The 21,600-nt window shown below is 40.4% G+C and overlaps 1 protein-coding gene across 2 annotated transcripts; it reads left to right on the top strand.

Moving 5' to 3' along the window:
- The first annotated feature begins 341 nt into the window (after window positions 1-341).
- Window positions 342-20,214, top strand: LOC101846552 (translation initiation factor IF-2). Of its 2 annotated transcripts, none has more exons than XM_005090752.3 (7): window positions 342-448; window positions 6,450-6,600; window positions 8,846-8,929; window positions 9,452-9,507; window positions 10,368-10,775; window positions 11,878-12,119; window positions 19,552-20,214. In XM_005090752.3, the coding sequence occupies exons 2-7, from the start codon at window positions 6,478-6,480 to the stop codon at window positions 19,566-19,568; spliced, it is 930 nt and encodes a 309-aa protein (XP_005090809.1). In that variant the 5' UTR covers window positions 342-448; window positions 6,450-6,477; the 3' UTR covers window positions 19,569-20,214. The 2 variants fall into 2 exon arrangements, with proteins under 2 accessions (XP_005090809.1, XP_005090808.1); XM_005090751.3 differs by having other exon boundaries at window positions 11,878-12,172.
- Window positions 20,215-21,600: the final 1,386 nt, after the last annotated feature.

Genomic DNA, 21,600 nt, shown 5'->3' with positions numbered 1-21,600 from the left:
TAGCAGTAATAAGTACTCTTTGGCAGGTTATATTTTTGTAGCGTAACGTTACAATTAGCCTATTTTATAACCTTTATGGTCCTTTATGCCAACTGCAGAGATAGGGATTACAATTGAAAAAGGTGCGTGCCTATGAGTGTAGTACAGAAACTGTATACATGTATAGACAAATTATTATTAATTGCATGGTAGGGCTAGATCTAGGCCTAGATCTACTGTAACAGTTGTATCATTTTTTTCCAACCCCGTCAATCATAGGCTAGGCCTTGGGGAAAGAATGTTTTTAAAAAACCTGGAATAAGGGTTTGCCTCGTTTTGAATTTTAGCCAAGAAGCCATCTTGAATTATTTATCGACTTCCTTTCTTTTTTCCCCCCTTTGTGCGTTCGGTGGCGTGGGAAGAAGCGGCGAGGAAGACGCCTTGTTTTTAGTTCTGTAAGCCGATTTTGGTAAGTTATTAACGTTGTATTTATGTCTGTTGATTTGTTTACTTTGCGTAATCTTAATTATGTCTTACTGAGCGCGCGAAGCTTCAAGTTAATTTGAGTGGAATTGGCTACTTATTCACCACGCTATGTAATCTACTCGCCGCACGCCGGCCTGCCATTGCATTGATTTCCTGCGTCTGCGTGCGGGTTGAATTTGAGCTAGAATCTAGATCTAGATCTACTTCAAACACCAGTGACGCTTCGTAAAGAGGAGACAATGGGTTTTATTACTTTTGTCTTGCTGCATCTGATAGGGTTTATTTGACATCAATAGATTCTAGAGGTCTTCGACCATTGGTGAAATCTTATCCATGACCATATCAAAGGCGGCGGAACCTGGATAGCATTTAACCTCCGCCGGCTGCCAGATATGCCCTTCGGCGCCTTCGCCTTCTCATCTTTGTGCGTCGATTTCCACTTCCATGTTAGATCTATAGATATAGATCTAGAATCTAGACTCTAGAATATATTACATCTAGATTCTAGATCTAATCTAGAGTCTAGAGTAATCGTACCGGGTCAGGCAGCACGTTTTTTTAGCTGTCGAGCACTGGAGTAGAGCACTGGAGTACAAAAAGATCGTTTAAAACTTTGTTTTTAAATCTAGATCTAGATCTAGATCTAGATCTAGATCTAGCCTAAAAAGAGTGGCACACAAACCTAAAAGCAACCTCCTTTACTTTAGTTGAAACAACGGCTTACCTAAACAACAGTTACGGCGATATTTTGCTAAAAATAGTCCTTAAGACAGCTTTTTCTTCATCAACTGAGCAAAACAGCGTGAAGCTCTTTCCCCGGAAGAGTTAACATTGGTTGTGGATGAAGGAGCCTGTTGTGGCCTAGAATCTAGAGTCACGACCCCACTCGTGGGCCACTAAGCTACCCACGTAGGGAAAATCACTCTCAGACTCAAATCCAGTTATCAATGTTTTTCTTTTAGTGCTGTTATGAAGAGTAACATGTATGCCCTTGGACCATTTGAGGGGTGTCCCATGCTTGGCACTTGGTATTTTATGTTAGTAATCCAACCTTTTTTGGGACAGTGTCAGAAAATCCTAATTACCCCCCAAATGGGACAGGCTCCTCACATGGGACACTAAGGCACCCAATATGGGACACCCCTAGTTTTCAGCTTGTTGGGACACTAATGTACTCAAACTCAACATGTAATTTCATTGCTTGATGTTCTGCTTTCATTTGTGCATGTAAATTTCATTTTCACTTTAAAACAGTGGTACTGATACACTGAACAATGACATATATATAGGTCTATTATATATAACATCATGCTCCCAACAAACATGCATGCTGTAACAATTTCACAACACATGGTGCAGGACACTTTTGATACTTGTAAATCCTCTCTGGACACTTGAGCAAACCTGGATCAACTTTGCTAATGTCTTGTTTTGCTTTTTTAAACCAGTTCAAAATTTTTTTCTTTTGTGACCGACGCTCTCTGGCTCCCATTAAGTGCTTGGGGTGTTCTGATTGAAATGGCATCCTTTTGTCTCTAAATAAAGCATACAATTTTAATACTGCTTGAAGGCTTCCCTAAAGCTCTTTTTTTTTGGGGGGGGGGGGGCTGAACAGCATCCACTGTAGCCTGGATGGCATCTTCAGAGTTGGCAAGGCGCTTTGATGGTGCCATAGTGCTGAAGAAAAAACTCCACTCTAGCATGAAAGTTCAGAGATCAATGCCAATTTGTCCCACTTAAAAAGATGTCATGGGTCAAAGGGCACGGTGGCACGGTCGTGATGACTGAAAAACCCGGTAAGAGACGTCAGTCGATTGCTGGCAGTTGAAGAGTGAGGACGTAAAAAACTGAGTAGGGGAGCTCGGAAACCAAGAATAGCGGGCCACTAGGCACCAGGGGCGCCATAGCGAAAGTAGTTCCGACCGGTGGTCCGGTAAAGTACAGTCTTACCCATAAAATCCGTAATTTCTCATCCTTGAGGCACATAAGATAATATAGCGCCAATGGTTATACAATAAAGAATGAAAGTGGCTATTCTCACCCGCCGGAAGTTCTCGCAAGATCAACTCCTCCCCTCTTCTCTCTCTCTCTCTGTCTCTTTCTGAATACTGTCTATCGGTGTGGACGATCAAATTGACCAAAACAAAGTTTAAAAATGATGTTAAAACACAAAAGTAAATTAATTTGGTTGTCTACAAAGATGCTACGGCTATTTAACTTTTCGAATCGAGCCGAACTACGCGGGTCGCCATTTTGTTTTGCCCGGAAATTCTCGCGCTACTCCTCTCTCTCTCCACTGCCCACAGACAAAATTGTACGCTTTTAGTAGGCTACAGTTGTAATGGAACGTTTGTTCACGGCACAGAATTCTACAATTTTTCTGTTATCACAGTGTAGAATTCTGTGGTTTAGGGTGAACGCGCACCGGGTGAGAATAGCCACAAGACTCGCCTGCACTATTCTCACTCCGGGTGAGAATAGAGGTGGCCATAAAGAATCAAGAATTTGTGCGTAATCTGAAAACACTATCTTTAGTTTTATACATAGATCTAGATCTAGATCTAATTTGTGTCTAATGGGTCTATTTATTGTTCTCAACTAATTTCATAGGTCATAGGACAAGCATCTAGTCTAGAGCTACGGTACCAACTTGGCGTGTTTTCAATGAGACGTAGGCCTAGATCTAGGCTAGCCTTAACATACACTTTGGTGTAGAACCAACACAGGCAATTCTAGAAGTAGGTCACAAACGCTCACAAACTCAAGCAGAAATTCACGTTATATCGGGGAACATAAATCGGGGGGGCGGGGGTCAGAAAAAGACACACACACAGGGACAGAGAGGCGAACGCGCAACACCGAGCACAATAAGCAAGATCTACCCACCTACGCAACGCAAAAGAGCTCCAATTTACTCGGTGGCAATTGACAAAAAATCAATTTTTGTCAATTGCCGCCGCGTCACTCTGTGGCAATTGACACTACCTTTAACACATTACACCCTAAGGGCCTGGACGGGAAGTCCATTGTTAGATCCTAAGCAAGGGGAAGGAACCCACCTCCCGTGAATACTAGCCTTTAAAAAACACATTTTAAAAATACTAAACAAATTCCAAAAATCCTGAAAAAATAAAAGTTAAAAAGAAAACTGAATGTACTTTCAGAAAAATATAACTTTATGTATGCGCAAACTGTTGGAAATGTTCTAACTTTAGTTCAATCGGGTGTCCGACCCGTCACTCTCACTCTCAGCGTCGCGGTCGGGCCCTAGATCTAAATTCTATAATTTCTCCGTCTGATCAATCGGAATCGCCCCAAACTCTTCCTACGTTTTCATCAAAATCTGAGCCATCTGATTTGTCACATGCTCGTTTTTGCTCAAATCCATCGTTATTTCCGTTTTCGAACTCAATTGTGTCGCTTTTCAACAAGTCAAGGCACTTTCGAAGTGTCGGTAACGCGATCGCACTTCGATCAGCTCTAATACTAAAACTACTGGCCCGAAAAATTTCGTTTCGGTATCAAACAAAAGAAGAAACTTTTTGCTATACTATACTATGCAAATCAAAATCCCGGCCCCAGAGTCTCGTCAAGGCGAGACTTTCGTTTCTAAAGACGCTGGGTCGGCGCGGGCGAGTCAGGGTGGAGCGCGTAAGGGAATTCCCGGGCGAGTTAGGGTGTAATGTGTTAAATAATAGTAGAGTCAGATACGGCATATGAGCTCAGTCAGACACCAGAGTGGTAAAGTCAGATACCAGCGTGTAATACAGTCAGATACCAGTGTAGTCGAGTGAGCCAGATACCACGTAGTAGAGTGGGTCAGATACATATTCATCAAAATAGCTATAAATGGTGAAAACCACTTTAAACAAACTATCATTGTGTCCAAGTGTTGATAACAAGCATTAAAAATCATGTTATTAAGCTTGCAAAGAAACAAATGTGATAATAATTGAAAATGACTGAATGTCAAAATACTGCCCGAATCCATGAGAGAAAAAAAATGTCCGAACGGGTAAATAAATCGGGCGTCACTTTTGCACCCAGTAAGGGCCTCAAATATGAGAACAAGCGGAAACAGGTCATTCCTGGGGTCATCCAATCACAGGACTTCCTGTAGCTGGTTTCGGTTTGTCTCTAGGGCAAGGCAGATAGGAGATATAAAGCTTTAAAGTCGACGTGCCTGTTTTCGTCCTTATTTTGACCGAACCTGTAATTTTACTGTAGATATCTTGATCTAGTTCTAGAATCTAGATCTATACGTTTGATGCTTGGCAAGCTAAGATATCAAACCTAACAACTGCAAAACATCAAATTATGGTAAATTCGGGGGGGGGGGGGGGGGGGGCAATTACGGCTCAACATGATAAAAGGCATAGCCTACAAAACCATATATTTTCTTTAAGTAAAGGCCACCTCTATTCTCATCCGGGATGAGAATAGTGCAGGCTAGTCTTTTGGCTATTCTCACCCGGTGCGCGTTCACCGTTATAGCCTAGATCTAGGCCAACAAATTTTGCGTTCACCCTAAACCACAGAATTCTACACTGTGATAACAGAAAAATTGTAGAATTCTGTACCGTGAACAAACGTTCCATTACAACTGTAGCCTACTAAAAGCGTACAATTTTGTATGTGGGCAGTGGAGAGAGAGAGACAGAGAGAGGAGTAGCGCGAGAACTTCCGGTCAAAACAAAATGGCGATCCGCGTAGTTCTGTAGACAACCAAATTAATTTACTTTTGTGTTTTAACATCAGTTTTTAACTTTGTTTTGGTCAATTTGATCGTCCACACCGATAGACAGTATTCAGAAAGAGACAGAGAGAGAGAAAGAGGGGAGGAGTAGATCTTGCGAGAACTTCCGGGCAAAACAAAATGGCGACCCGCGTAGTTCGGCTCGATTCGAACAATGAAATAGCCATAGCATCTTTGAAGACGATCAAATTAGCTTACTTTTGTGCTATAACGTTATTTTTTCTTGGCTTTTATCAATTTGATCATCCACACCGATAGACAGTATTCCAAAATGAGGAAAAGCAGGTCTTGTTTCGCACCGTGTGAGAATAGCCTGCGCTGGCAAGTCTCACCCAGGGTTAAAGGTAGATCGTTTTTCTATTCTCACCCCGGATGAGAATAGCCACTTCCTAAAGTAAAAGCTGATAGAATGAGTGATTAAAAAAGGCCGGCTCTATTTCTCCGAACGGTTTCCATTCTCGAGATTTGTTAGACCTGCCTGTTTGCCGACAATCGTCTGAAATCCGACAAAGTCACGAAGTATACAGACCCGGTAGGGGAACTCTTTTGTGATTTCGGAAAGTTTCAGCGCCCAGACCCGGTATAGTGTTTGTGTGTGTGTGAGAGAGAGAGATAGAGGTGCTAGAAGTCCAGTTGGCAGGAGGGAACAAGAGAAAGATAGAGTGGGAAATAGGTGGGGAGAGAGAAAGACAGAGACAAACAAAGAAAAGGAGAAGGCGAGGGATACACAGAGGAGAGAGAGAGAGAAAGGCAGAGAAATAGAGAGGGTCACTGCGTGATTGAAATAATGCATTGCACTTTTCTTCAAATTGTGATTCCTACAACTCCGAAACGGAGGAAAAACGATCGTTCACCGAAAAGACATCCGCAATCTTCATTTAGATCTAGATCTGGGCTAGCCTCGAAACTAGATTAAAGATTAATGATTTATGTCTCTGTCAAGATCAAGAAGAACCTAGGTCTACCCTGAGCGGAGTTCCCCTACCGGGTCTGTATACTTTGTGACTTTGTTTCCGGTTACCGGGTCTGTATACACTCCCAAATTTTAAAGTCAGTTTGGTAGTAACCTTGGTGATTTGCCATTGATCCTGATTTTTTTTCTCCCTGAGATACTGATTTTTTAGATTTCATAGAGTGGCAGGTCTGCATATTCACATCACTAAGTTTGTATTTCTTTCAGTTCAGATTTGGCCCACTGTTTATTGCATTCTCTCTTTATTATTTTCAGGGTGTTTTTTTGCTCAAAGGCGAACACAATGACGATCAAGATTTTCTTGGGGAACTTGAGTTCCGATACCACATCTGATAAAATTCGACCTCTGTTCGAAAAATATGGGCAAGTTGCTGAGTGTGACGTTCTCAAAAACTTCGGGTTTGTGGTAAGTAGTAAGTGCTCTATATTAATTTAGATGTTGTCCACTGAAAGTAAGCTACTGGGTGGGAACTTTAAGATATTTGCTGGTGGGTGGACAGCTCTGGTAAAGTTGGACAAATAACAAGTTATTCATGAAAGAAATTTTTAGATTTCGTTTATTTAACTAATTACTTTGTCATTGCTCCAGTCACTTGTCTTTAAACATACATAGACCTGCATGTTTGCTGACAATCATCTGAAATCCGACAATCGCGAACCGGCCGATGCTATTGCTAGGCCCGCCTGTATCAGTCAACGTGCGTAGTGCGAGGCTTGGCTGACGGCCAGCGACCTCTTTTTCTCCCGTCGGCACTTTCGTTTTCGTGCCACGCACTGCCGACGTCGGCGTTTCAGACATAATTGTCGGAACCTGAGTAGAAATGCGAATACGAAAAAGGACAACTTAAATTATCTACTTTCAGTTTCGTGCTCGAGCAGCCATTTTGAATTTCGTTTGTTGACTAATTCAATTGTTCAGATCGTGTGGATTCATTCAAGTCCGACTCTCTTGTTCTAATAGAATCTAGATCTAGATTTATATAGATCATTATAGACCTCAATGGAGGATTCATATTCCAATTCTATTGTGTCAAACCCTATCATAGGTTGTGCTGTAATATTAATATTGGTAAAAATAAGCATTTCATTAGGTGCGTGAATTATTCATTTATTTAGATCTAGATATAGAATCTAGACTCAGCCGAGTCCCTCTGTTCGGAATCGGATGCGGATTTCTAGTTCTAGGCCTATTCCTATTCACTTGTTCTACAAGATCTAGATTCTAGATTTATTTAGATTACTAGTATCTAGATCTAGATGGAGGATTCATATTCCAATTCTATTGTGTTATTGTATCAAACCCTATAGCAATGTAGATGTGAGCCATATAGATCTAGAATCTAGATCTATGCTCCTTGTTTGTTTTGGAGTGTGGTTTTTTTATTTTAATTTTTTTTTTTCCATTTAGGAATTGTTTTGGCCTTTTTACATGAGGCCCGTTGCAGGTTTTTTTGGGGGGTTGGGGTTAGGTCTCTTCTTTATTGAGTTTGTTGGGGTGGTCGCTCGTTACTCAGATGTCCTTCCTTATGACACCCACAAAGGCTTGGGGGGGGGGGGGTGTTGCGCAAAATTATCAGACAATCTGGTTGAGGCTCACATGCAGGTCTACATACAAGTCGTTCAGGAGCATTGCTGTGTCACATTTCGGCAAATTCTGTTTTTTTGTGCCATCTTTTAGTAATCTTTGGAATGGAGAATGTCTCTCAGAAATTTGGTTTACTCCAGGGACGTGTTGACCCTTAAAGCACAGACTTTCCCCTTATGTTTTCCCTCTGTGCTGAATTTATTTTGGAGAAACGCCAGATTTTTGCACATACGCTTCTTTTTTTTTGCCAATAACTTTTTTATTTGTCAAAATTTCTTGTGAAGGTAAGAATAAAAGTTTTAGAATATTGAAAGTTCTTTATGATTATGTTAATCAAAAAGTATTTTGTGAAGTTATTGTTGTAGTAGTGATGTTGAAAATGACTGAATAAAAACTGCCGGTTCATTAGATCTCTGGATCTAGACCCGAGTCTAGATGCTTCGTAGGCCTACGTTATATTCCACAAAGTACAAAGTGTTAGCTCTAGCATCAAAACCCTCGAAGTCATCTTCCGATCCAAGGAAAAAACGCGGAACATTTTCATCTGAATCTGATGCGACACTATTTTCATGTTTGTCGCCGGTCGCAATTGCGAATTTTCTGACTTCACTTTCCTTCGACTTTGTGAAGCAAAAAACTCCTCGCGCCTCGATCGAACCCTGTGACAAGAAAAATGGCGCCCGAAATCAATTCTGCGTAGCCTACCAGCCAGCAGTATAACAATTAGTACTCCGTTCTTTTCGTACATCGCGAACATTGCTGGCAGTAACACTCTCTACTCTGTAGAGTAATCAATGAATTACTACTATGACATCTCATAACAGGAGTGAGAGGTGGTGTTGGTTTAATTTTCCATGTATATTGTGCAAACATGATATCTCTGTTTGTTCGATTGTGAGACGGATGGTAAGACTGCCAGTTTTAAGAAACCATAATACGAGATTGTTTATATAAAGGTGATACCTTAGAAATAACTCATTGTATACAGTCAAACACAGTGTGGTGTCATTTTGTGTAATCTAGGATGTATTCACTAACTTGCATTTCATTGACTTGATTTTTGCAGCATATGGTGAACAAGAATGAGGCCAACAAAGCCATTGCACAACTTGATGGCTACAGTGTTGACGGAAACAACATCCGTGTAGAGGTATGTTTTTCTAAAGATGTATTTTCTAAGGGAAGATTTTGTTGACTTCAGGAGTTGGGGAATTTTATTTGTTCTAAATTGTCACAGCCAGTGTGTGTATTGTTTATTGCTTACGTATTTTGATAAATCTTGTGCATGCACCGACAAGAAGGTTAATGTCGCTGTTTGGTGAATGATGCGAAGTTTTTTTAAAAATGGTAATGCGTGTCAAGTGACTTTTGTGAAATGCTCACATATTGTAAAAGAAAATTTTGTCGTGCGTAATTTTTTGTTTCTTTTTTGTTTTTGTTAAGAGAACCGAGTACATTTTTTTACGATGTTGTAAAGTGAAGCATGATTCGATATGCTGATATATGCAAAGTCAATGAAACCTGTCGTCTTTTAACAAAATTTATATGCGGTGTTAATTCTGCGAATTGTAGTTATTACATTCTTAATATATTGTAAACCGACCAGGGCAGGTTTCATTGCACAGGCGTTACATATTTATAGCACACATTTTCATTTTTTTTAATCTTGCAGCTATCGACCGGAAAGAAAGGTGGCGGCGCCGGTGGCGGGAAATTCGACAAGAAAGGGTTAGGAAATTATATGCGTTAGATCGTATACCGTTATTGTTCATCTCCGCTGAATCCTGGTTGTGCCGTGCCGATGCCGTCTGCGATTGACATCCTTCGATGCGTGAGACGAATCCGGATCGGTATAACCGTGCAGTGTTTCAGCCGTAATGTCGAATTCAAGCGATTGGGCAGACCTTTCTTAGCACTGAGTTCATGGAAGGGTTGCTCCCTGAGAATTATTAAGCTGGAGAGCAGTATTTGCATCAGCAAATAGAAATTGTTGCGAAAATATATTGTTTGCTTTTTAAATTTTAATTAACATCTTGGCAACCTTTCCATGAATTAATTAAAAGTACAGGTAAGCAGAATCGTCTTAAGTAAAGTCAGATCGGAATGGAAGGGTGAAGGTGTCGTTTGAATTCTGCGTTGGTAATGTGAAACAACCCCCCCCCCCCCCCCCCTCTAAAAAATTAATTCCTTAAAGTTCGATAGTTTGGTGCTTTAGCTTACATTTTTTACCTTCTTTTAGTAGTTTTTTTTTCCCCTCAGCATTCTGTTAAGTATCTAATAGAGCTTTTAATAAATTTTGCTATTTCAAAGTGGTAAGTGCACTTAACCTGAATTATTTAGTGTTTGGTCCAAATTTGTCAGTTTTATCAGCGCGTTTGCGTCGGTGATTGGAGTTACGAGTAATACTGAGTTTGTGCTCCAAGCATAGTTTCTATGCTGTTTCTGGAAGGTAAATTGTGTCCCGTTTGAATAGGAAAAGATAATTTTTTTCCCCACCATATTGTGGCAAGGCATTGAGAACAAGTAGCCTCTTTGTATAGGTCGCTTTTGTTGTACTCTCTGTGTGACACACTGCATTCCACTTTCAGGTTTGGAAATCAGAGGCCGCGGCCTTACGGGCCACCCCCACCTGGACGAGGAGATCCCCGTGATTTCGATAGATATCCATACCCTCCACCTCCTCCTCTCCCGTACGATAGGTATGATCCCTATTACCGTTACTACTTGGATAGAGAGGCCTACTATGCCAGAGTAGCTCCCCTGCCCGGAGACAGGGGTGCATACCCACCTGCAGCAGCAAGCCGGGAGCGCTACCCTCCAGTCCCTCCCCGTGATCGGATTGCTGACCGCTACCCTCCTCCCCCTGACCCTAGGGACAGACTCCCCCCACCTCGATCATACCTGGAGGATAGGGCACGTGGCATCCCCCCACCAGATCCCTACTTCAGAGAAAGGGACCCCCTTGGAGCAAGGCCTCCCCCAGAATATTATGACAGGTTGGTATCCTTGAATTATGCATTGTATTTTGAGGGGATCTGCATTATGTCGAGGAGCCTTTCATTTGATGCTAAACTTTGTTTGGTCTGTACTGTGATGCCGCTATTTTCTTGTAGAGTTAAAAATCTTTTAGATAATTCATTGTATGTTTGTCAAGGACCTTAAATGTATCGAGTATCAGCATTTCATTTTGTTTTACTGTTCATTAGTTGAAGATTTTGTCATGCGAACCTAGAAAAATGAGAAAAATCGCTTTTATTGATTTGTCTTTGAAGAATGGTTCGACTGGGATCATGAAACTTTACCATAGGCATTTTTGATTCACTCATAGTCCACTTGAATTTCTCCTTTGTAGTTTTGTCTTTTTTGCTCCTCCCCTCCACTTCCTTCTTTATTGTACTTCTGCATTAAACCTTGAACTCTTTGAAAAGTTTTCTTTAGATTTGTGAGATATATATTTTCTCTCTGAGAGTGTGCGATACAGCCTTTGTTGAAACAAGTCAGAACATTTAGATATCTACTCATTACAGCTGCTCCCTTCAGTCTTGTGTTGGCTGCAACATACAATGAGGTACAATCAATCCTGCTTTAATGACAGCTTGTCCTAGATAATCACTGATGCAAATTATTACTGTCCATTTTGCCTTTCTTTTTTTTTTGTTCATTATAAGGACACCATCCAAGACAGCCAGTTTCCTCCTTGATGATGGGTGGCTGTCCTGGACAATTTTGACTGTACTTTGGAAATTTCCTCTTTACTTTTTGTTGTTCAAGCTGTTTGCAATATTTATCTTGTGGAACACTTGTGGCATGCCTTTTGAGCATTCATTCTTTTATTTCCTTGTGGCTTCACAAATTCAAGTGTAATCAGCTTGAGCTCATCACAGGCTTGTTCAGGGGGGGCACAAAGTTGTTCTTATTTTGTTGGAATCTGGGTGACTCTTTGTGTTTAGGTGTGGAATCAGATTTCTAAGAAAGTTTAATTAATTTGATTGTCAAGGAGTTTGCAGGTCTGTTGGGAAACATGTGGCCTGTTGTCCTATATATTGGCAGTCTGAGACCAGTTCTTTTGATCTGAGAATCTTCTTTTTATGTCAATAGGAAGCTTCCCCTGGCAGGAGGCCGTGGTGCAGAGTCAGTTGGAGCGGCCGGAGCAGCTGCAGGCAGAGGTGCTGCGCCTGGTGGTTTCAACGGCGTAGGCAGTAGCAGCGATTTCTATCGTGGCCTGGACCGACCTGGTGCTAGCCTAGGAGGAGCTGCTGGTGGTGGTGGTGACTATTTCCGACAGTCTGGCGGTGCTGGTCAGCAAGGTGGATATGGCAGAGTTGGAATGGGTGGACCAGGTGGGAAACCGGACAGCCAGTCTTCATTTGCTACTGATCCTATCTTTTTTTAGGCAAGTGAACTTGTTTGAACAGTCGGTTTTTTGACGTTCTTTGGTGCTTTTGCTTGACGAGCTTTTGCCCATGTCATAAAACCGATTCCCGCTCAGCTAGGATTCAGCAGATTAGTGTGGCTTGTAGGGGTGGGTGTAGGTTTTAACACTTTGCCATCATATTTTGGGGAAAATTCAAAGAAACTGATAAACATCGCCAATCGGTGAGGTGAGGCGGCAAAGTGTTAAATAACATTTTAACGTCTGCTTTTTTATTTTGTTTGCGTAATGGTAGTTTTCTGAAAGGTCTGTGCTTTGATTGTTCTGATCATTGCTGTTCATCTGCTTTAGGTATAGGTTGAGTGCATGAACCATTTATTATTTTGGTTGACATCTTTGCTCTATTGGGATGGTTCCATGAGTATTCTTTTCTTTTCACCAGACGGTTGTTATTGTGTCAGTGTACTTCTTGCTGCTCAACTATTCCCATGGTTTACCTGTGCATGTTCCCTGCTATGTGTTCCCCTCTTACTTTTACATTTGGTCAAACATCCCACAACTGGGGAGCAAGTTGACATTGAAATATTTCTTGAAAAAAACTTTCAGAGAAGCACACTTCAGGAGGCTCAGTTAAAAACAATTTTTGGTTCTTGAATTCCTCTTGTTGAACTGTTCTTTAACATTTGTGGTGGGTGGTTGGCGGGTGCTCTGGTGTGGTTTGTTTCTTCTTTCCTATCAAACATGTCTTTTTCTCCCCTCCCTCTTTTTTATATTTGTTACTCTTATAGCACCTCTAATCTTCTGGCGCTCATACGACCGTATGCAGTTGCGAGCGTCGTAAAACCTTTACTAAAACAAACAAAAAACATTTTTGCCACCAGTTTCCAGTTTGTCTTTTCAGTTGTATCAACTAAAGATTTTTAATTCTTTTGCTGATATGGATTTTCCAGGCTCCACCCTGAGTTTTTTCCTCTTGTCACCCTGCCCTTGTTTGCAGCATTAGGGGAGTACTTGAACTGTTGGAGGTACTCCAAGACTGCATCTGACCCTTCATGCTGTAGCATTGTCATTCTATGTCCCTGGAAATATGCGCATGATCAGTCCCATTCAGTGGATTGTTCCCACAAGCTCTGTAACCCGAGACCAAGTTCTCGGTATTTCTCATTCCTGTTTTCCATCTGCTGCAATAAAAGCTGATATGGTTCCTTTCCGGCAAGTGTAGGCCTATCGAAAATAGGCTTTCGTCGTGAATTTCTTGACCAAACCCTTGAATTAAAAAAAATTTCTCCTTGAAATAGATGGGAAGTTCATGGCAGGAACCCTGTCCAGTTCTATATTCATTTATGGTTATTTTGATGTATCATTTGACTAGGTGCAAACATATTTTTTGAGTTTCACCAAAGATTATTAATTTATTTTCAAATTTTATCCGCATCCAATCAAAATTTTGTTGCACAAACGTTTCTTACAGGAACAAAAGTTGAAAAATACTTAAATAAACATTACAGATGTATTCTACAAACCATACTGAAAATATTGGTATATAATATGTTATTTATTTGAATTTGTGGCCCCAAAGAACTTTTAACTTCCCACTAGTCGTCATCTCATTCGCCCTCCCGAAAAAAAAATCGTCCACAGGCTGAAAATAATATTTAGCGAATGAGTTAAGCGTCACTCCCACCCCACTAGTATGTGTATCATCACTGGTAGTTTACACTTGACTTGCCTTGCCTTGCTGCAAAACCCTCCGGAAAGCTCTTAATGTTGTGGATGGTATCTCTGGGCATTTTTGTTCTTTAAAAAGTTTGATTATTTCTTGTTTTTATTCCTTTTTTTCTTTTAATTTTGAGAATTTGGGTTTTCCTTCTGAATGTTATTGAATGTTCCATTTGCTTTTGTTCAAAGTTAAATTAACAGCTTTCAATAGCTTCAGTGGTTATGAATCTATGTAGACCTGCATGTTTGCCGACAATCGTCTGAAATTCGACAATTGCGAGCCGGCAGATGCTATCACTAGGCCCACAGGTAGTCGGCGTTTCTGACATCAGTGTCGGAACCCGAGTAGAAATACGAATACGAAAAAGGACGACGACATAAATTATCTACTTTCAGTTTCGTTCGTGCTCAAGCGGCCATTTTGAATTTCGCCTGTTGACTGATTGTTCAGATAGGTCTATGTGGATTTATTCTAGTCCCACTCACTTGTTCTACTAGATTTAGATTTATATAGATCATTATTGACCTCAATGGAGGATTCATATTCTAATTCTATTGGGTCAAACCCTATTATAGGTTGTGCTGTAATATTAATGTTGATATAAAGCATTTCATCAGGTGCATAAATTATTTAGAATCTAGATCTAGACTCAGCTGAGTCCCTCTTTTCAGAATCGGATACGGATTTCTCGTTCATGGCCTATGCCTATTCACTTGTTCTACTTGATCTAGATCTAGATTTATTTAGATTACTATATCATGGAGGATTCATATTCCAATTCTATTATGTTATTGTATCAAATCCTATTATAGCAATGCAGATTTAGGCCATATTATGCTCCTTGTTTGTTTTGGAGTGGTTTTTTTTTTTTAATTTTGGACTTGTACTGCTCTTTTTACATGAGGGCCGTTGCACGTTCTTTTTTGGGGTAGGCATAGGGTTGGGTCTTTTCTTTATTGTGTTTGTTGGTGTGGTCGCTCGTTACACAGAAGTCTTTTTATGACACCCACAAAAGCTTTGGGGGGTACGCAAAATTTTCAGACAATCTGGTTGAGGCTCACATGCAAGTCTATCTATGATTTAACCCTATCCGTACGCCTGGGATAATTTTGTACCCCAAGAGTTTTATTCTTCACATTTTAGAATCCTTCTAGTGCGAAGATCTCTTAGAAACTTTCAGTATTTCTAAAAAAATCATTTTGATAGACTGCTATGTAAAGCGTACGGATCGGATTAACGAGTAAATTTCCGCTTTGGAAATTGGTGGCACTGAGTTCCCCAAGTCGTATGGATACGATAGTAAAACACGACATGCGGATAGGGTTAAGGAAGACCTTATGGGGTCTTGAAAATTAAGTGCATTTCTCTTTTTGAAGTAATGGTGGTTCATGAAAATGTTTCTAGCTGTTGAACTTTTCTTTAAGTTCACAACATGGTTTTTTGGGGTTTTTTTTTAATTTGTATTTTTTTTATTTGGGGAGGGGGAATGGTTGTATGTGATTATGATAAGTACGCTATCATTCAGCTGAAATGTTTTCATCTTTGGAACCATGTAGCCTATATCAAGGAAATCACGCAGCCTCACATTTTAAATTGTTTGTGTAGTGGATGTTGGTCTGGACAGTATATATATAATCAGTGTTTCAACTTTTCTGTCTTTTTACGGAAATCTGTACTTTCTGCCAGTTCCGTACTTGTTCCTCCATCATTATCAACTCCCGTAGGAGTGCCGAAATTCCGTAGCAAAAGATGCGTACTTGCCTTCGTATCGTCTAGTACTAGTATACGTTACGGTAATTCTCTCGGCAATAAGTTAATGTTATAGAAACCTGCCAGTTTGCGCTTTTTCTGCAATCGGCCTTTATTCTGCTATGCCCCATGCATTCATTGCGGGTTGGGCGGCAGTACATTTTTACCTGTGGATTGATCAAAATCTGGCGAACTTTTTGTGCCAATTTCCTCCTTTCTATCATTCACTCATTCCGTCTATCTTCGGATTGTAGCCGCGGCTGGAAAATCTGCTCGTTGATCAAGTAAATTGACTTGTGATCTTAGAAAATTACTGCCAGAAAGAAACTTTTTTACAAATTTGTCTCGATCTTGAGAAACGATCAATACGAAGATTCTACGGCACGGGGAACTTGATTAGGACCGTAATGAAAGGAATTTATGCTAAAACCAGCCTAAAACTTAAGGTCGAGAATAATTCGAAATGGTGTTTGGAGGTTAAGACATGCGTGAAATTTAAGGAAAATTGGGGTATACGCTGGGTAACTGTATTGTGAAGGTACATATCTATTCATAACTCCTAGGTTTGTCTTTTATCAATGGTGCGATGACAAATTAATTGAATTATTATAGTAACAATGGAAGGGGAACCTGCTTTTAAACATTGCCATCAATGGAAATATATTATGTAGATCTTGGTGAAGAAACCAAACAAGACAAAATGTTGGTGAAAAATTAAATGTTATGCAGCAATCTCTTCAAACCAGGCTCCCAAATGCGATTTCCAACCCTCTAAAAGCACTAAATTTCAGTTTCTTCGGGGGCTTCACCCCCTGAACCCCCACCGAGACTCTTGTCCCTGGCCCCCAGACCCCCGGCAGAATTTTCCTTACTTTTCAGCTTCAGCTCGTGGAGACACTGATAATAGCGCCGGAAAGTGTTCAAGTGATGTGTGGGGCATCGTGGTGAAATTAAGCGCTCGTCAAAATTATGAAATCAAAGAAGCTGGCATTTTTCTGACCGTCTGGCAGTTTTGTTCTACTTTTGTTGTTGACTAAACGCTTTTTCGTTAATTTAAAACACATTTCTGTGTGGATTTTTTTCTGAAAAACATTGATTAGAGGCTCAAAAAACGTAAATTTTTAATTTACGAGGCCTCTCAAGCTATGGAAGTTAGCAAACTGGCTATTTTCTCGCGAATTTTGCCTCTTCCTACCTTCCTCTGGCTGGCCTCATTTAGGAGGGCGGCAGTCTGCCGCAGGCAGACAGGTAAGCGGCAACCTCTTGTGGCCTCGTCCAGAGTACATCCGGGCCCGGTCTGGCGTTGTTCTCCATAAGTGGGCCTCGATGTGCTTCCCCCTCTGAAACCAGATGACCTTCACCTCCTTCAATCGCAAAAATATCTCGACTTCTATTCAACGTAATTGGATATTTTTTTCACCCAAAGTAAGGCAAATGAAAAGGCTTTAAGATGATATCAATAACCCCATGTGCCCAAAATTTCCATCACGCTGTGCCACTATTATTGCCTTGACTGCTGACCATATTTCCCACAGGTTAGGAAAATTCTGCTGTGTGCAAGACGTCACAGGTCACAATCTTTAATCGACAGTTGTTCGCTTGTAGTATCATTTCGATCGGGCTAAAATCTGAGAAGTAACTCATTTTGTCAGCGCGCCTCTCAAATGTTTTTTTTTCTTTGAGAGGTCAGTAAAATAATTTGTCATCACCTTGATATTTTTTTAAGCTAGCTGACAGCTTTTATTGCAAATTTTTTTGCGACAAAGAAGCTCATGTATTGTAAGATCAAGTTGTAGAAGTACAAGAACAGTGCATTAACACTTTCAGTACGCAGGGGATGCTGCAATTTTCTGCATCAAGGCGCGAAGGGTGCTACCCCAAAACGGCTGTAATTCAGTCAAATATTCGTTTGTGTGAGCACTCAAACCATGTGTAATTGTACAGAAAATCGAAATCCGTGTGAAAATGGGTGTAGATCTTGGGGGTTGACCTAATCGGTACCCAAAACGTCACTTAAGTGGCGATCCGGAATCAAAGAGTTAACTCACTGCAGACGGTTCACACAACAGTTGCGCGGCGCTTGTGACGGCTCCTACAAGCCCTGCGTGACCAACTTTGGAAATTTTTTTCCGCTCTACAAATCACGCTCGGATCGCGAGACCCGCCTCGTACCCTTGTTTGGCCAAACCTGAGCTACTTAGACTTCGTTTCGTATCTCTGGGGCCGGTAGTTTTTAACACATTACACCCTAAGGGCCTGGACGGGAAGTCCACTGTTAGATCCTAAGCAAGGGGAAAGAACCCACCTCCCTTGAATACAAGCCTTTAAAAAACACATTTTAAAAATACTAAACAAATTCCAAAAATCCTGAAAAAATAAAAGTTAAAAAGAAAACTGAATGTAGTTTCAGAAAAATATAACTTTATGTATGCGCAAACTGTTGGAAATGTTCTAACTTTTGTTCAATCGGGGTGTCCGACCAGTCACTCTTACTCTCAGCCTCGGGGTCGGGCCCTAGATCTAAATTCTAGATTTTCTCCGTCTGATCAATCGGAATCGCCCCAAACTCTTCCTACAACGTTTTCATCAAAATCTGAGCCATCTGATTTGTCACATGCTCATTTTTGCTCAAATCCATCGTTATTTCCGTTTTCGAACTCAATTGTGTCGCTTTTCAACAAGTCGAGACACTTTCGAAGTGTCGGTAACGCGATCGCACTTCGATCAGCTCTAATACTAAAACTACTGGCCCGAAAAATTTCGTTTCGGTATCAAACGAAAGAAGAAACTTTTTGCTATACTATGCAAATCAAAATCCCGGCCCCAGAGTCTCGTCAAGGCGAGACTTTCGTTTCTAAAGACGCTGGGTCGGCGCGGGCGGTTCCGGGCGAGTCAGGGTGGAGCGCGTAAGGGAATTCCCGGGCGATCCCGCGCGAGTTAGGGTGTAATGTGTTAAGTTATTGAAGGTGAAGGACAGTGACCCCAACTGGGGTTGAACAGACCGGAACTCGCGCTTTGTTAACGGTCGAAGAAGTCGCATGAACAAGAATCACATAATTTCGCTGTTTTCTATACTTCTGTACGTTTTACTAGTTCTAGTGTCTCAGAATATGATGTCTAATAGTTAGGACCCTGGATATGTACCCGAACACTGCCCGAGTCGTAGTTCTAGGGCTAGATTTAGCACTAGTACTGGTGTTGTTTTTCGCGCAACGAAATCACATCGTGCCGTGCATCGGTCTCATGTAATTCAGTGTATGGGTCTGAATCAATGCACAGACCAGCTTTTATATTTTCACCAAGCGCTCGCACATGGATACAAATCAAACCAGAACACTTTGAACGTTTATTTTTGTTGTAGTGAATTTCATTCTACCTGTCACGTCTCTGGAAATTTTTCGGAAAATCAAATTCATGCCAATTTTTAAAAAATCATACAAATTAAAGTATGACTTAAACAACTTAAGTTTTTTGTATTAAGATTAAGCTTGAATGTTACTTTACTGTGTCAAAAAATAATTACAATAGGGTAATTCTGAGAGTTGTGATTTATTTAAATACCCCCAAAAACGCCATTCTTCAACGCTTGTGACTGGTGAAAGGGCCCAGTCGTAAGTGAATTTAAAAAATCGGCATAGTATTGAGCTTAGCAAGTCCACTGTTTTGTTAAAAAAACAAGTTGTAAAATAAACAAATTAGGATGAAACTTGTAATTTTAATTTAAAAAAGAGAAATTTATGGTCTGTTTTTCTATCTCTAGAGTTATTGTCAGCTTAATGATTGGAAATACTATTGTGCTCTCCTGCTTTTTTAAACACTGGCTTTTATGTTTGCCATAAGTCATCGCATGTGAGTATCACGTTGAATTGTTGTATGTATGCACAAGACAAGATTGCATCTTTTGAGTAATTTTTTTTCCTTCCTTTTTCAGGTCAAGGTGGATACTGAATTAATAAAAATGGAGGCAGTGCTGGAACCACACAAAGAATGTTAATAGGTTTTGTTTCATTTTTGTATAGAAGACTTGGATCTGCAGCAAAAGTAATTTTCAACTATTAACAAGTTTGTAAAAAATAAGTTGGATTAAAGTTGGGGTGGGGGGTGGGTTTGCACATGGAAAAATTATTGGTCTATGAAGTAAAATGTAATTAGAAAAGTATAGGATATATTTTTAACATCTCGTTGCTGTTACCATTTTTAAATACTCATGAGTACACCTTTCTTGTCGTCACTTTTTATTGTCTTCCTCCATTTTAAGTCTTGTGGCTGATCAGGTTTTGTTCATGTTGTAGACACTGAGTGTGTGGTAAGCATACTGTCCATTCTCTGTCATTCGCTGTTGAGTTTTTTTATGGTCTGCACCACCTACATGACATCCCTTTCATTTCCATTCATGTTGTAATTCATACCGGGGTAGCTTATTTTAAATGTTTTTGTGAACAAATGTATGTTTTTAAAATTTACTACGTTAACATTCGTACAGTGCCCACGATCTACTTCATTTTTTTGGTTTGTTTCTTTTTAGAAAATATCGTCGAGTTCATGTACAATAACCGAACCTCATTTGACTGAATAAAGTTGTCATTTTTTGTAATCTGTAGTTACTTGCTTTTTGAAAAGATCTGTGAATGAATGGGAGTTTGGCATTGTTGTTCTGACATGCACTTTCCCTGGAGTATGACTGTTTTCCATCATGTTTGTATAGTCTTTTTTTATCTAGTTTTCATACCTACTTGTTGGTGGTTGACGGGGGGCTCTGGTGTGGTTTGCTTCTGCTTTCCTATCAAACGACTATCGTCTTTATCTCTCTCTCTTGCCTTTTGTGTTTGTTACTCGCTTGTTTCACTTCTAATCTTCGGCACTTGTATGACTTAATTGTGTTGGTAGTGCCGTACAACACCAACTTCATACCTACTTACTTGAGCTTGAACCAAGTTATGACTGAAAACATGAATAAGTTAGGTTAGTATGTTATTTATTCAAATTTTGCACGGGTCTTGCTGTTTCAATATATCATGTAGGCCTACTGCTTCTTCAGAACGTTGGGACAGATCGTATGGGAATAACAGATGAGCAGGTTTTACAGTGCTTTGTTTTTAACTTGTTGATCTGTTCAAATCGGACTCTGCTGTGGGCGCTGCTGCCCTGTCTTCAATCAGTACACACCAGAGGAGACTCCATTCCGAAACCTCCCATTTTCTCTGTGGAGGCCAGTCGTAGAAAATCTAACAAATCTTTCCTTGTCCTTTCCGACTGTCTTACATCACCTCACTAACTACACACTCCTACTTCCAAAAATAGTTCGGTTACAACAGAGGATACACACCTTGACTGAAACCGAGAAAAATAAAAGTATCGTGTTCGCATGGCTACCTAGCCATGTGGGCATCCGAGGAAACGAGTAGGTAGATCTCCTGGCGAAGGACCCCTCGTCCCTTCTGTTGGGATCAACGTAAAAGACGAACACTACCTCAGACTGACTTTAAAAATAACGTTAAAAAAATACACCTCCAGTCTGTGGGAGACTCGTTGGAGAAATCAAATTAACAATAAACTTAACTACACCAAGCCCAAACTGGGACCGCGAAATCCTTGGGGCCTCTCCAGAAGAAACGAAGTCATTTTTACTCGATTAGTAGTAGTAGTCGGATTACGCATCGGACACATGGCCCTGACACATAAATATCTCCTTCAGGGAGAGCAGAAGCTGTTCTGGGTAGGATGCGACACAGATTTTACCATTAGACACATTTTAACAATGTCTAGACTTCGGAGAGACCCGAAGGAAATGCAGTATTTTAGAAATGAATAGATGCAAAAAAGTTGCAAGATCTCTTTTCCGTCGTTGATCCCAACATAATTCTTGATTTTATAAATGGCACATTGTGAATAAAATTGCTATTAAAATGTTTAATGTTATTTAAAAGTTAGATCTATTTTAAAACTAAGAACTTATCTACCTCAAATTTTATACATTTTA

The sequence above is a fragment of the Aplysia californica genome, unplaced genomic scaffold, assembly GCF_000002075.1.
Source record: "Aplysia californica isolate F4 #8 unplaced genomic scaffold, AplCal3.0 scaffold00021, whole genome shotgun sequence".
Classification (NCBI taxonomy): Eukaryota; Metazoa; Mollusca; class Gastropoda; order Aplysiida; family Aplysiidae; genus Aplysia; species Aplysia californica.
Note: the sequence above shows the minus strand (reverse complement) of the source record. Positions and strands in the feature narration are given on the sequence as shown.

What these genes read in the sequence shown, in the direction of transcription:
- LOC101846552 (XM_005090751.3), top strand. Translation starts at nt 6,478, where the DNA reads ATGACGATCAAGATTTTCTTGGGGAACTTGAGTTCCGATACCACATCT. An exon ending in GAAACAACATCCGTGTAGAG is followed by an intron (nt 8,930 to 9,451) that starts GTATGTTTTTCT and finishes TTAATCTTGCAG; the next exon opens with CTATCGACCGGAAAGAAAGG. An exon ending in GGGAAATTCGACAAGAAAGG is followed by an intron (nt 9,508 to 10,367) that starts GTTAGGAAATTA and finishes TTCCACTTTCAG; the next exon opens with GTTTGGAAATCAGAGGCCGC.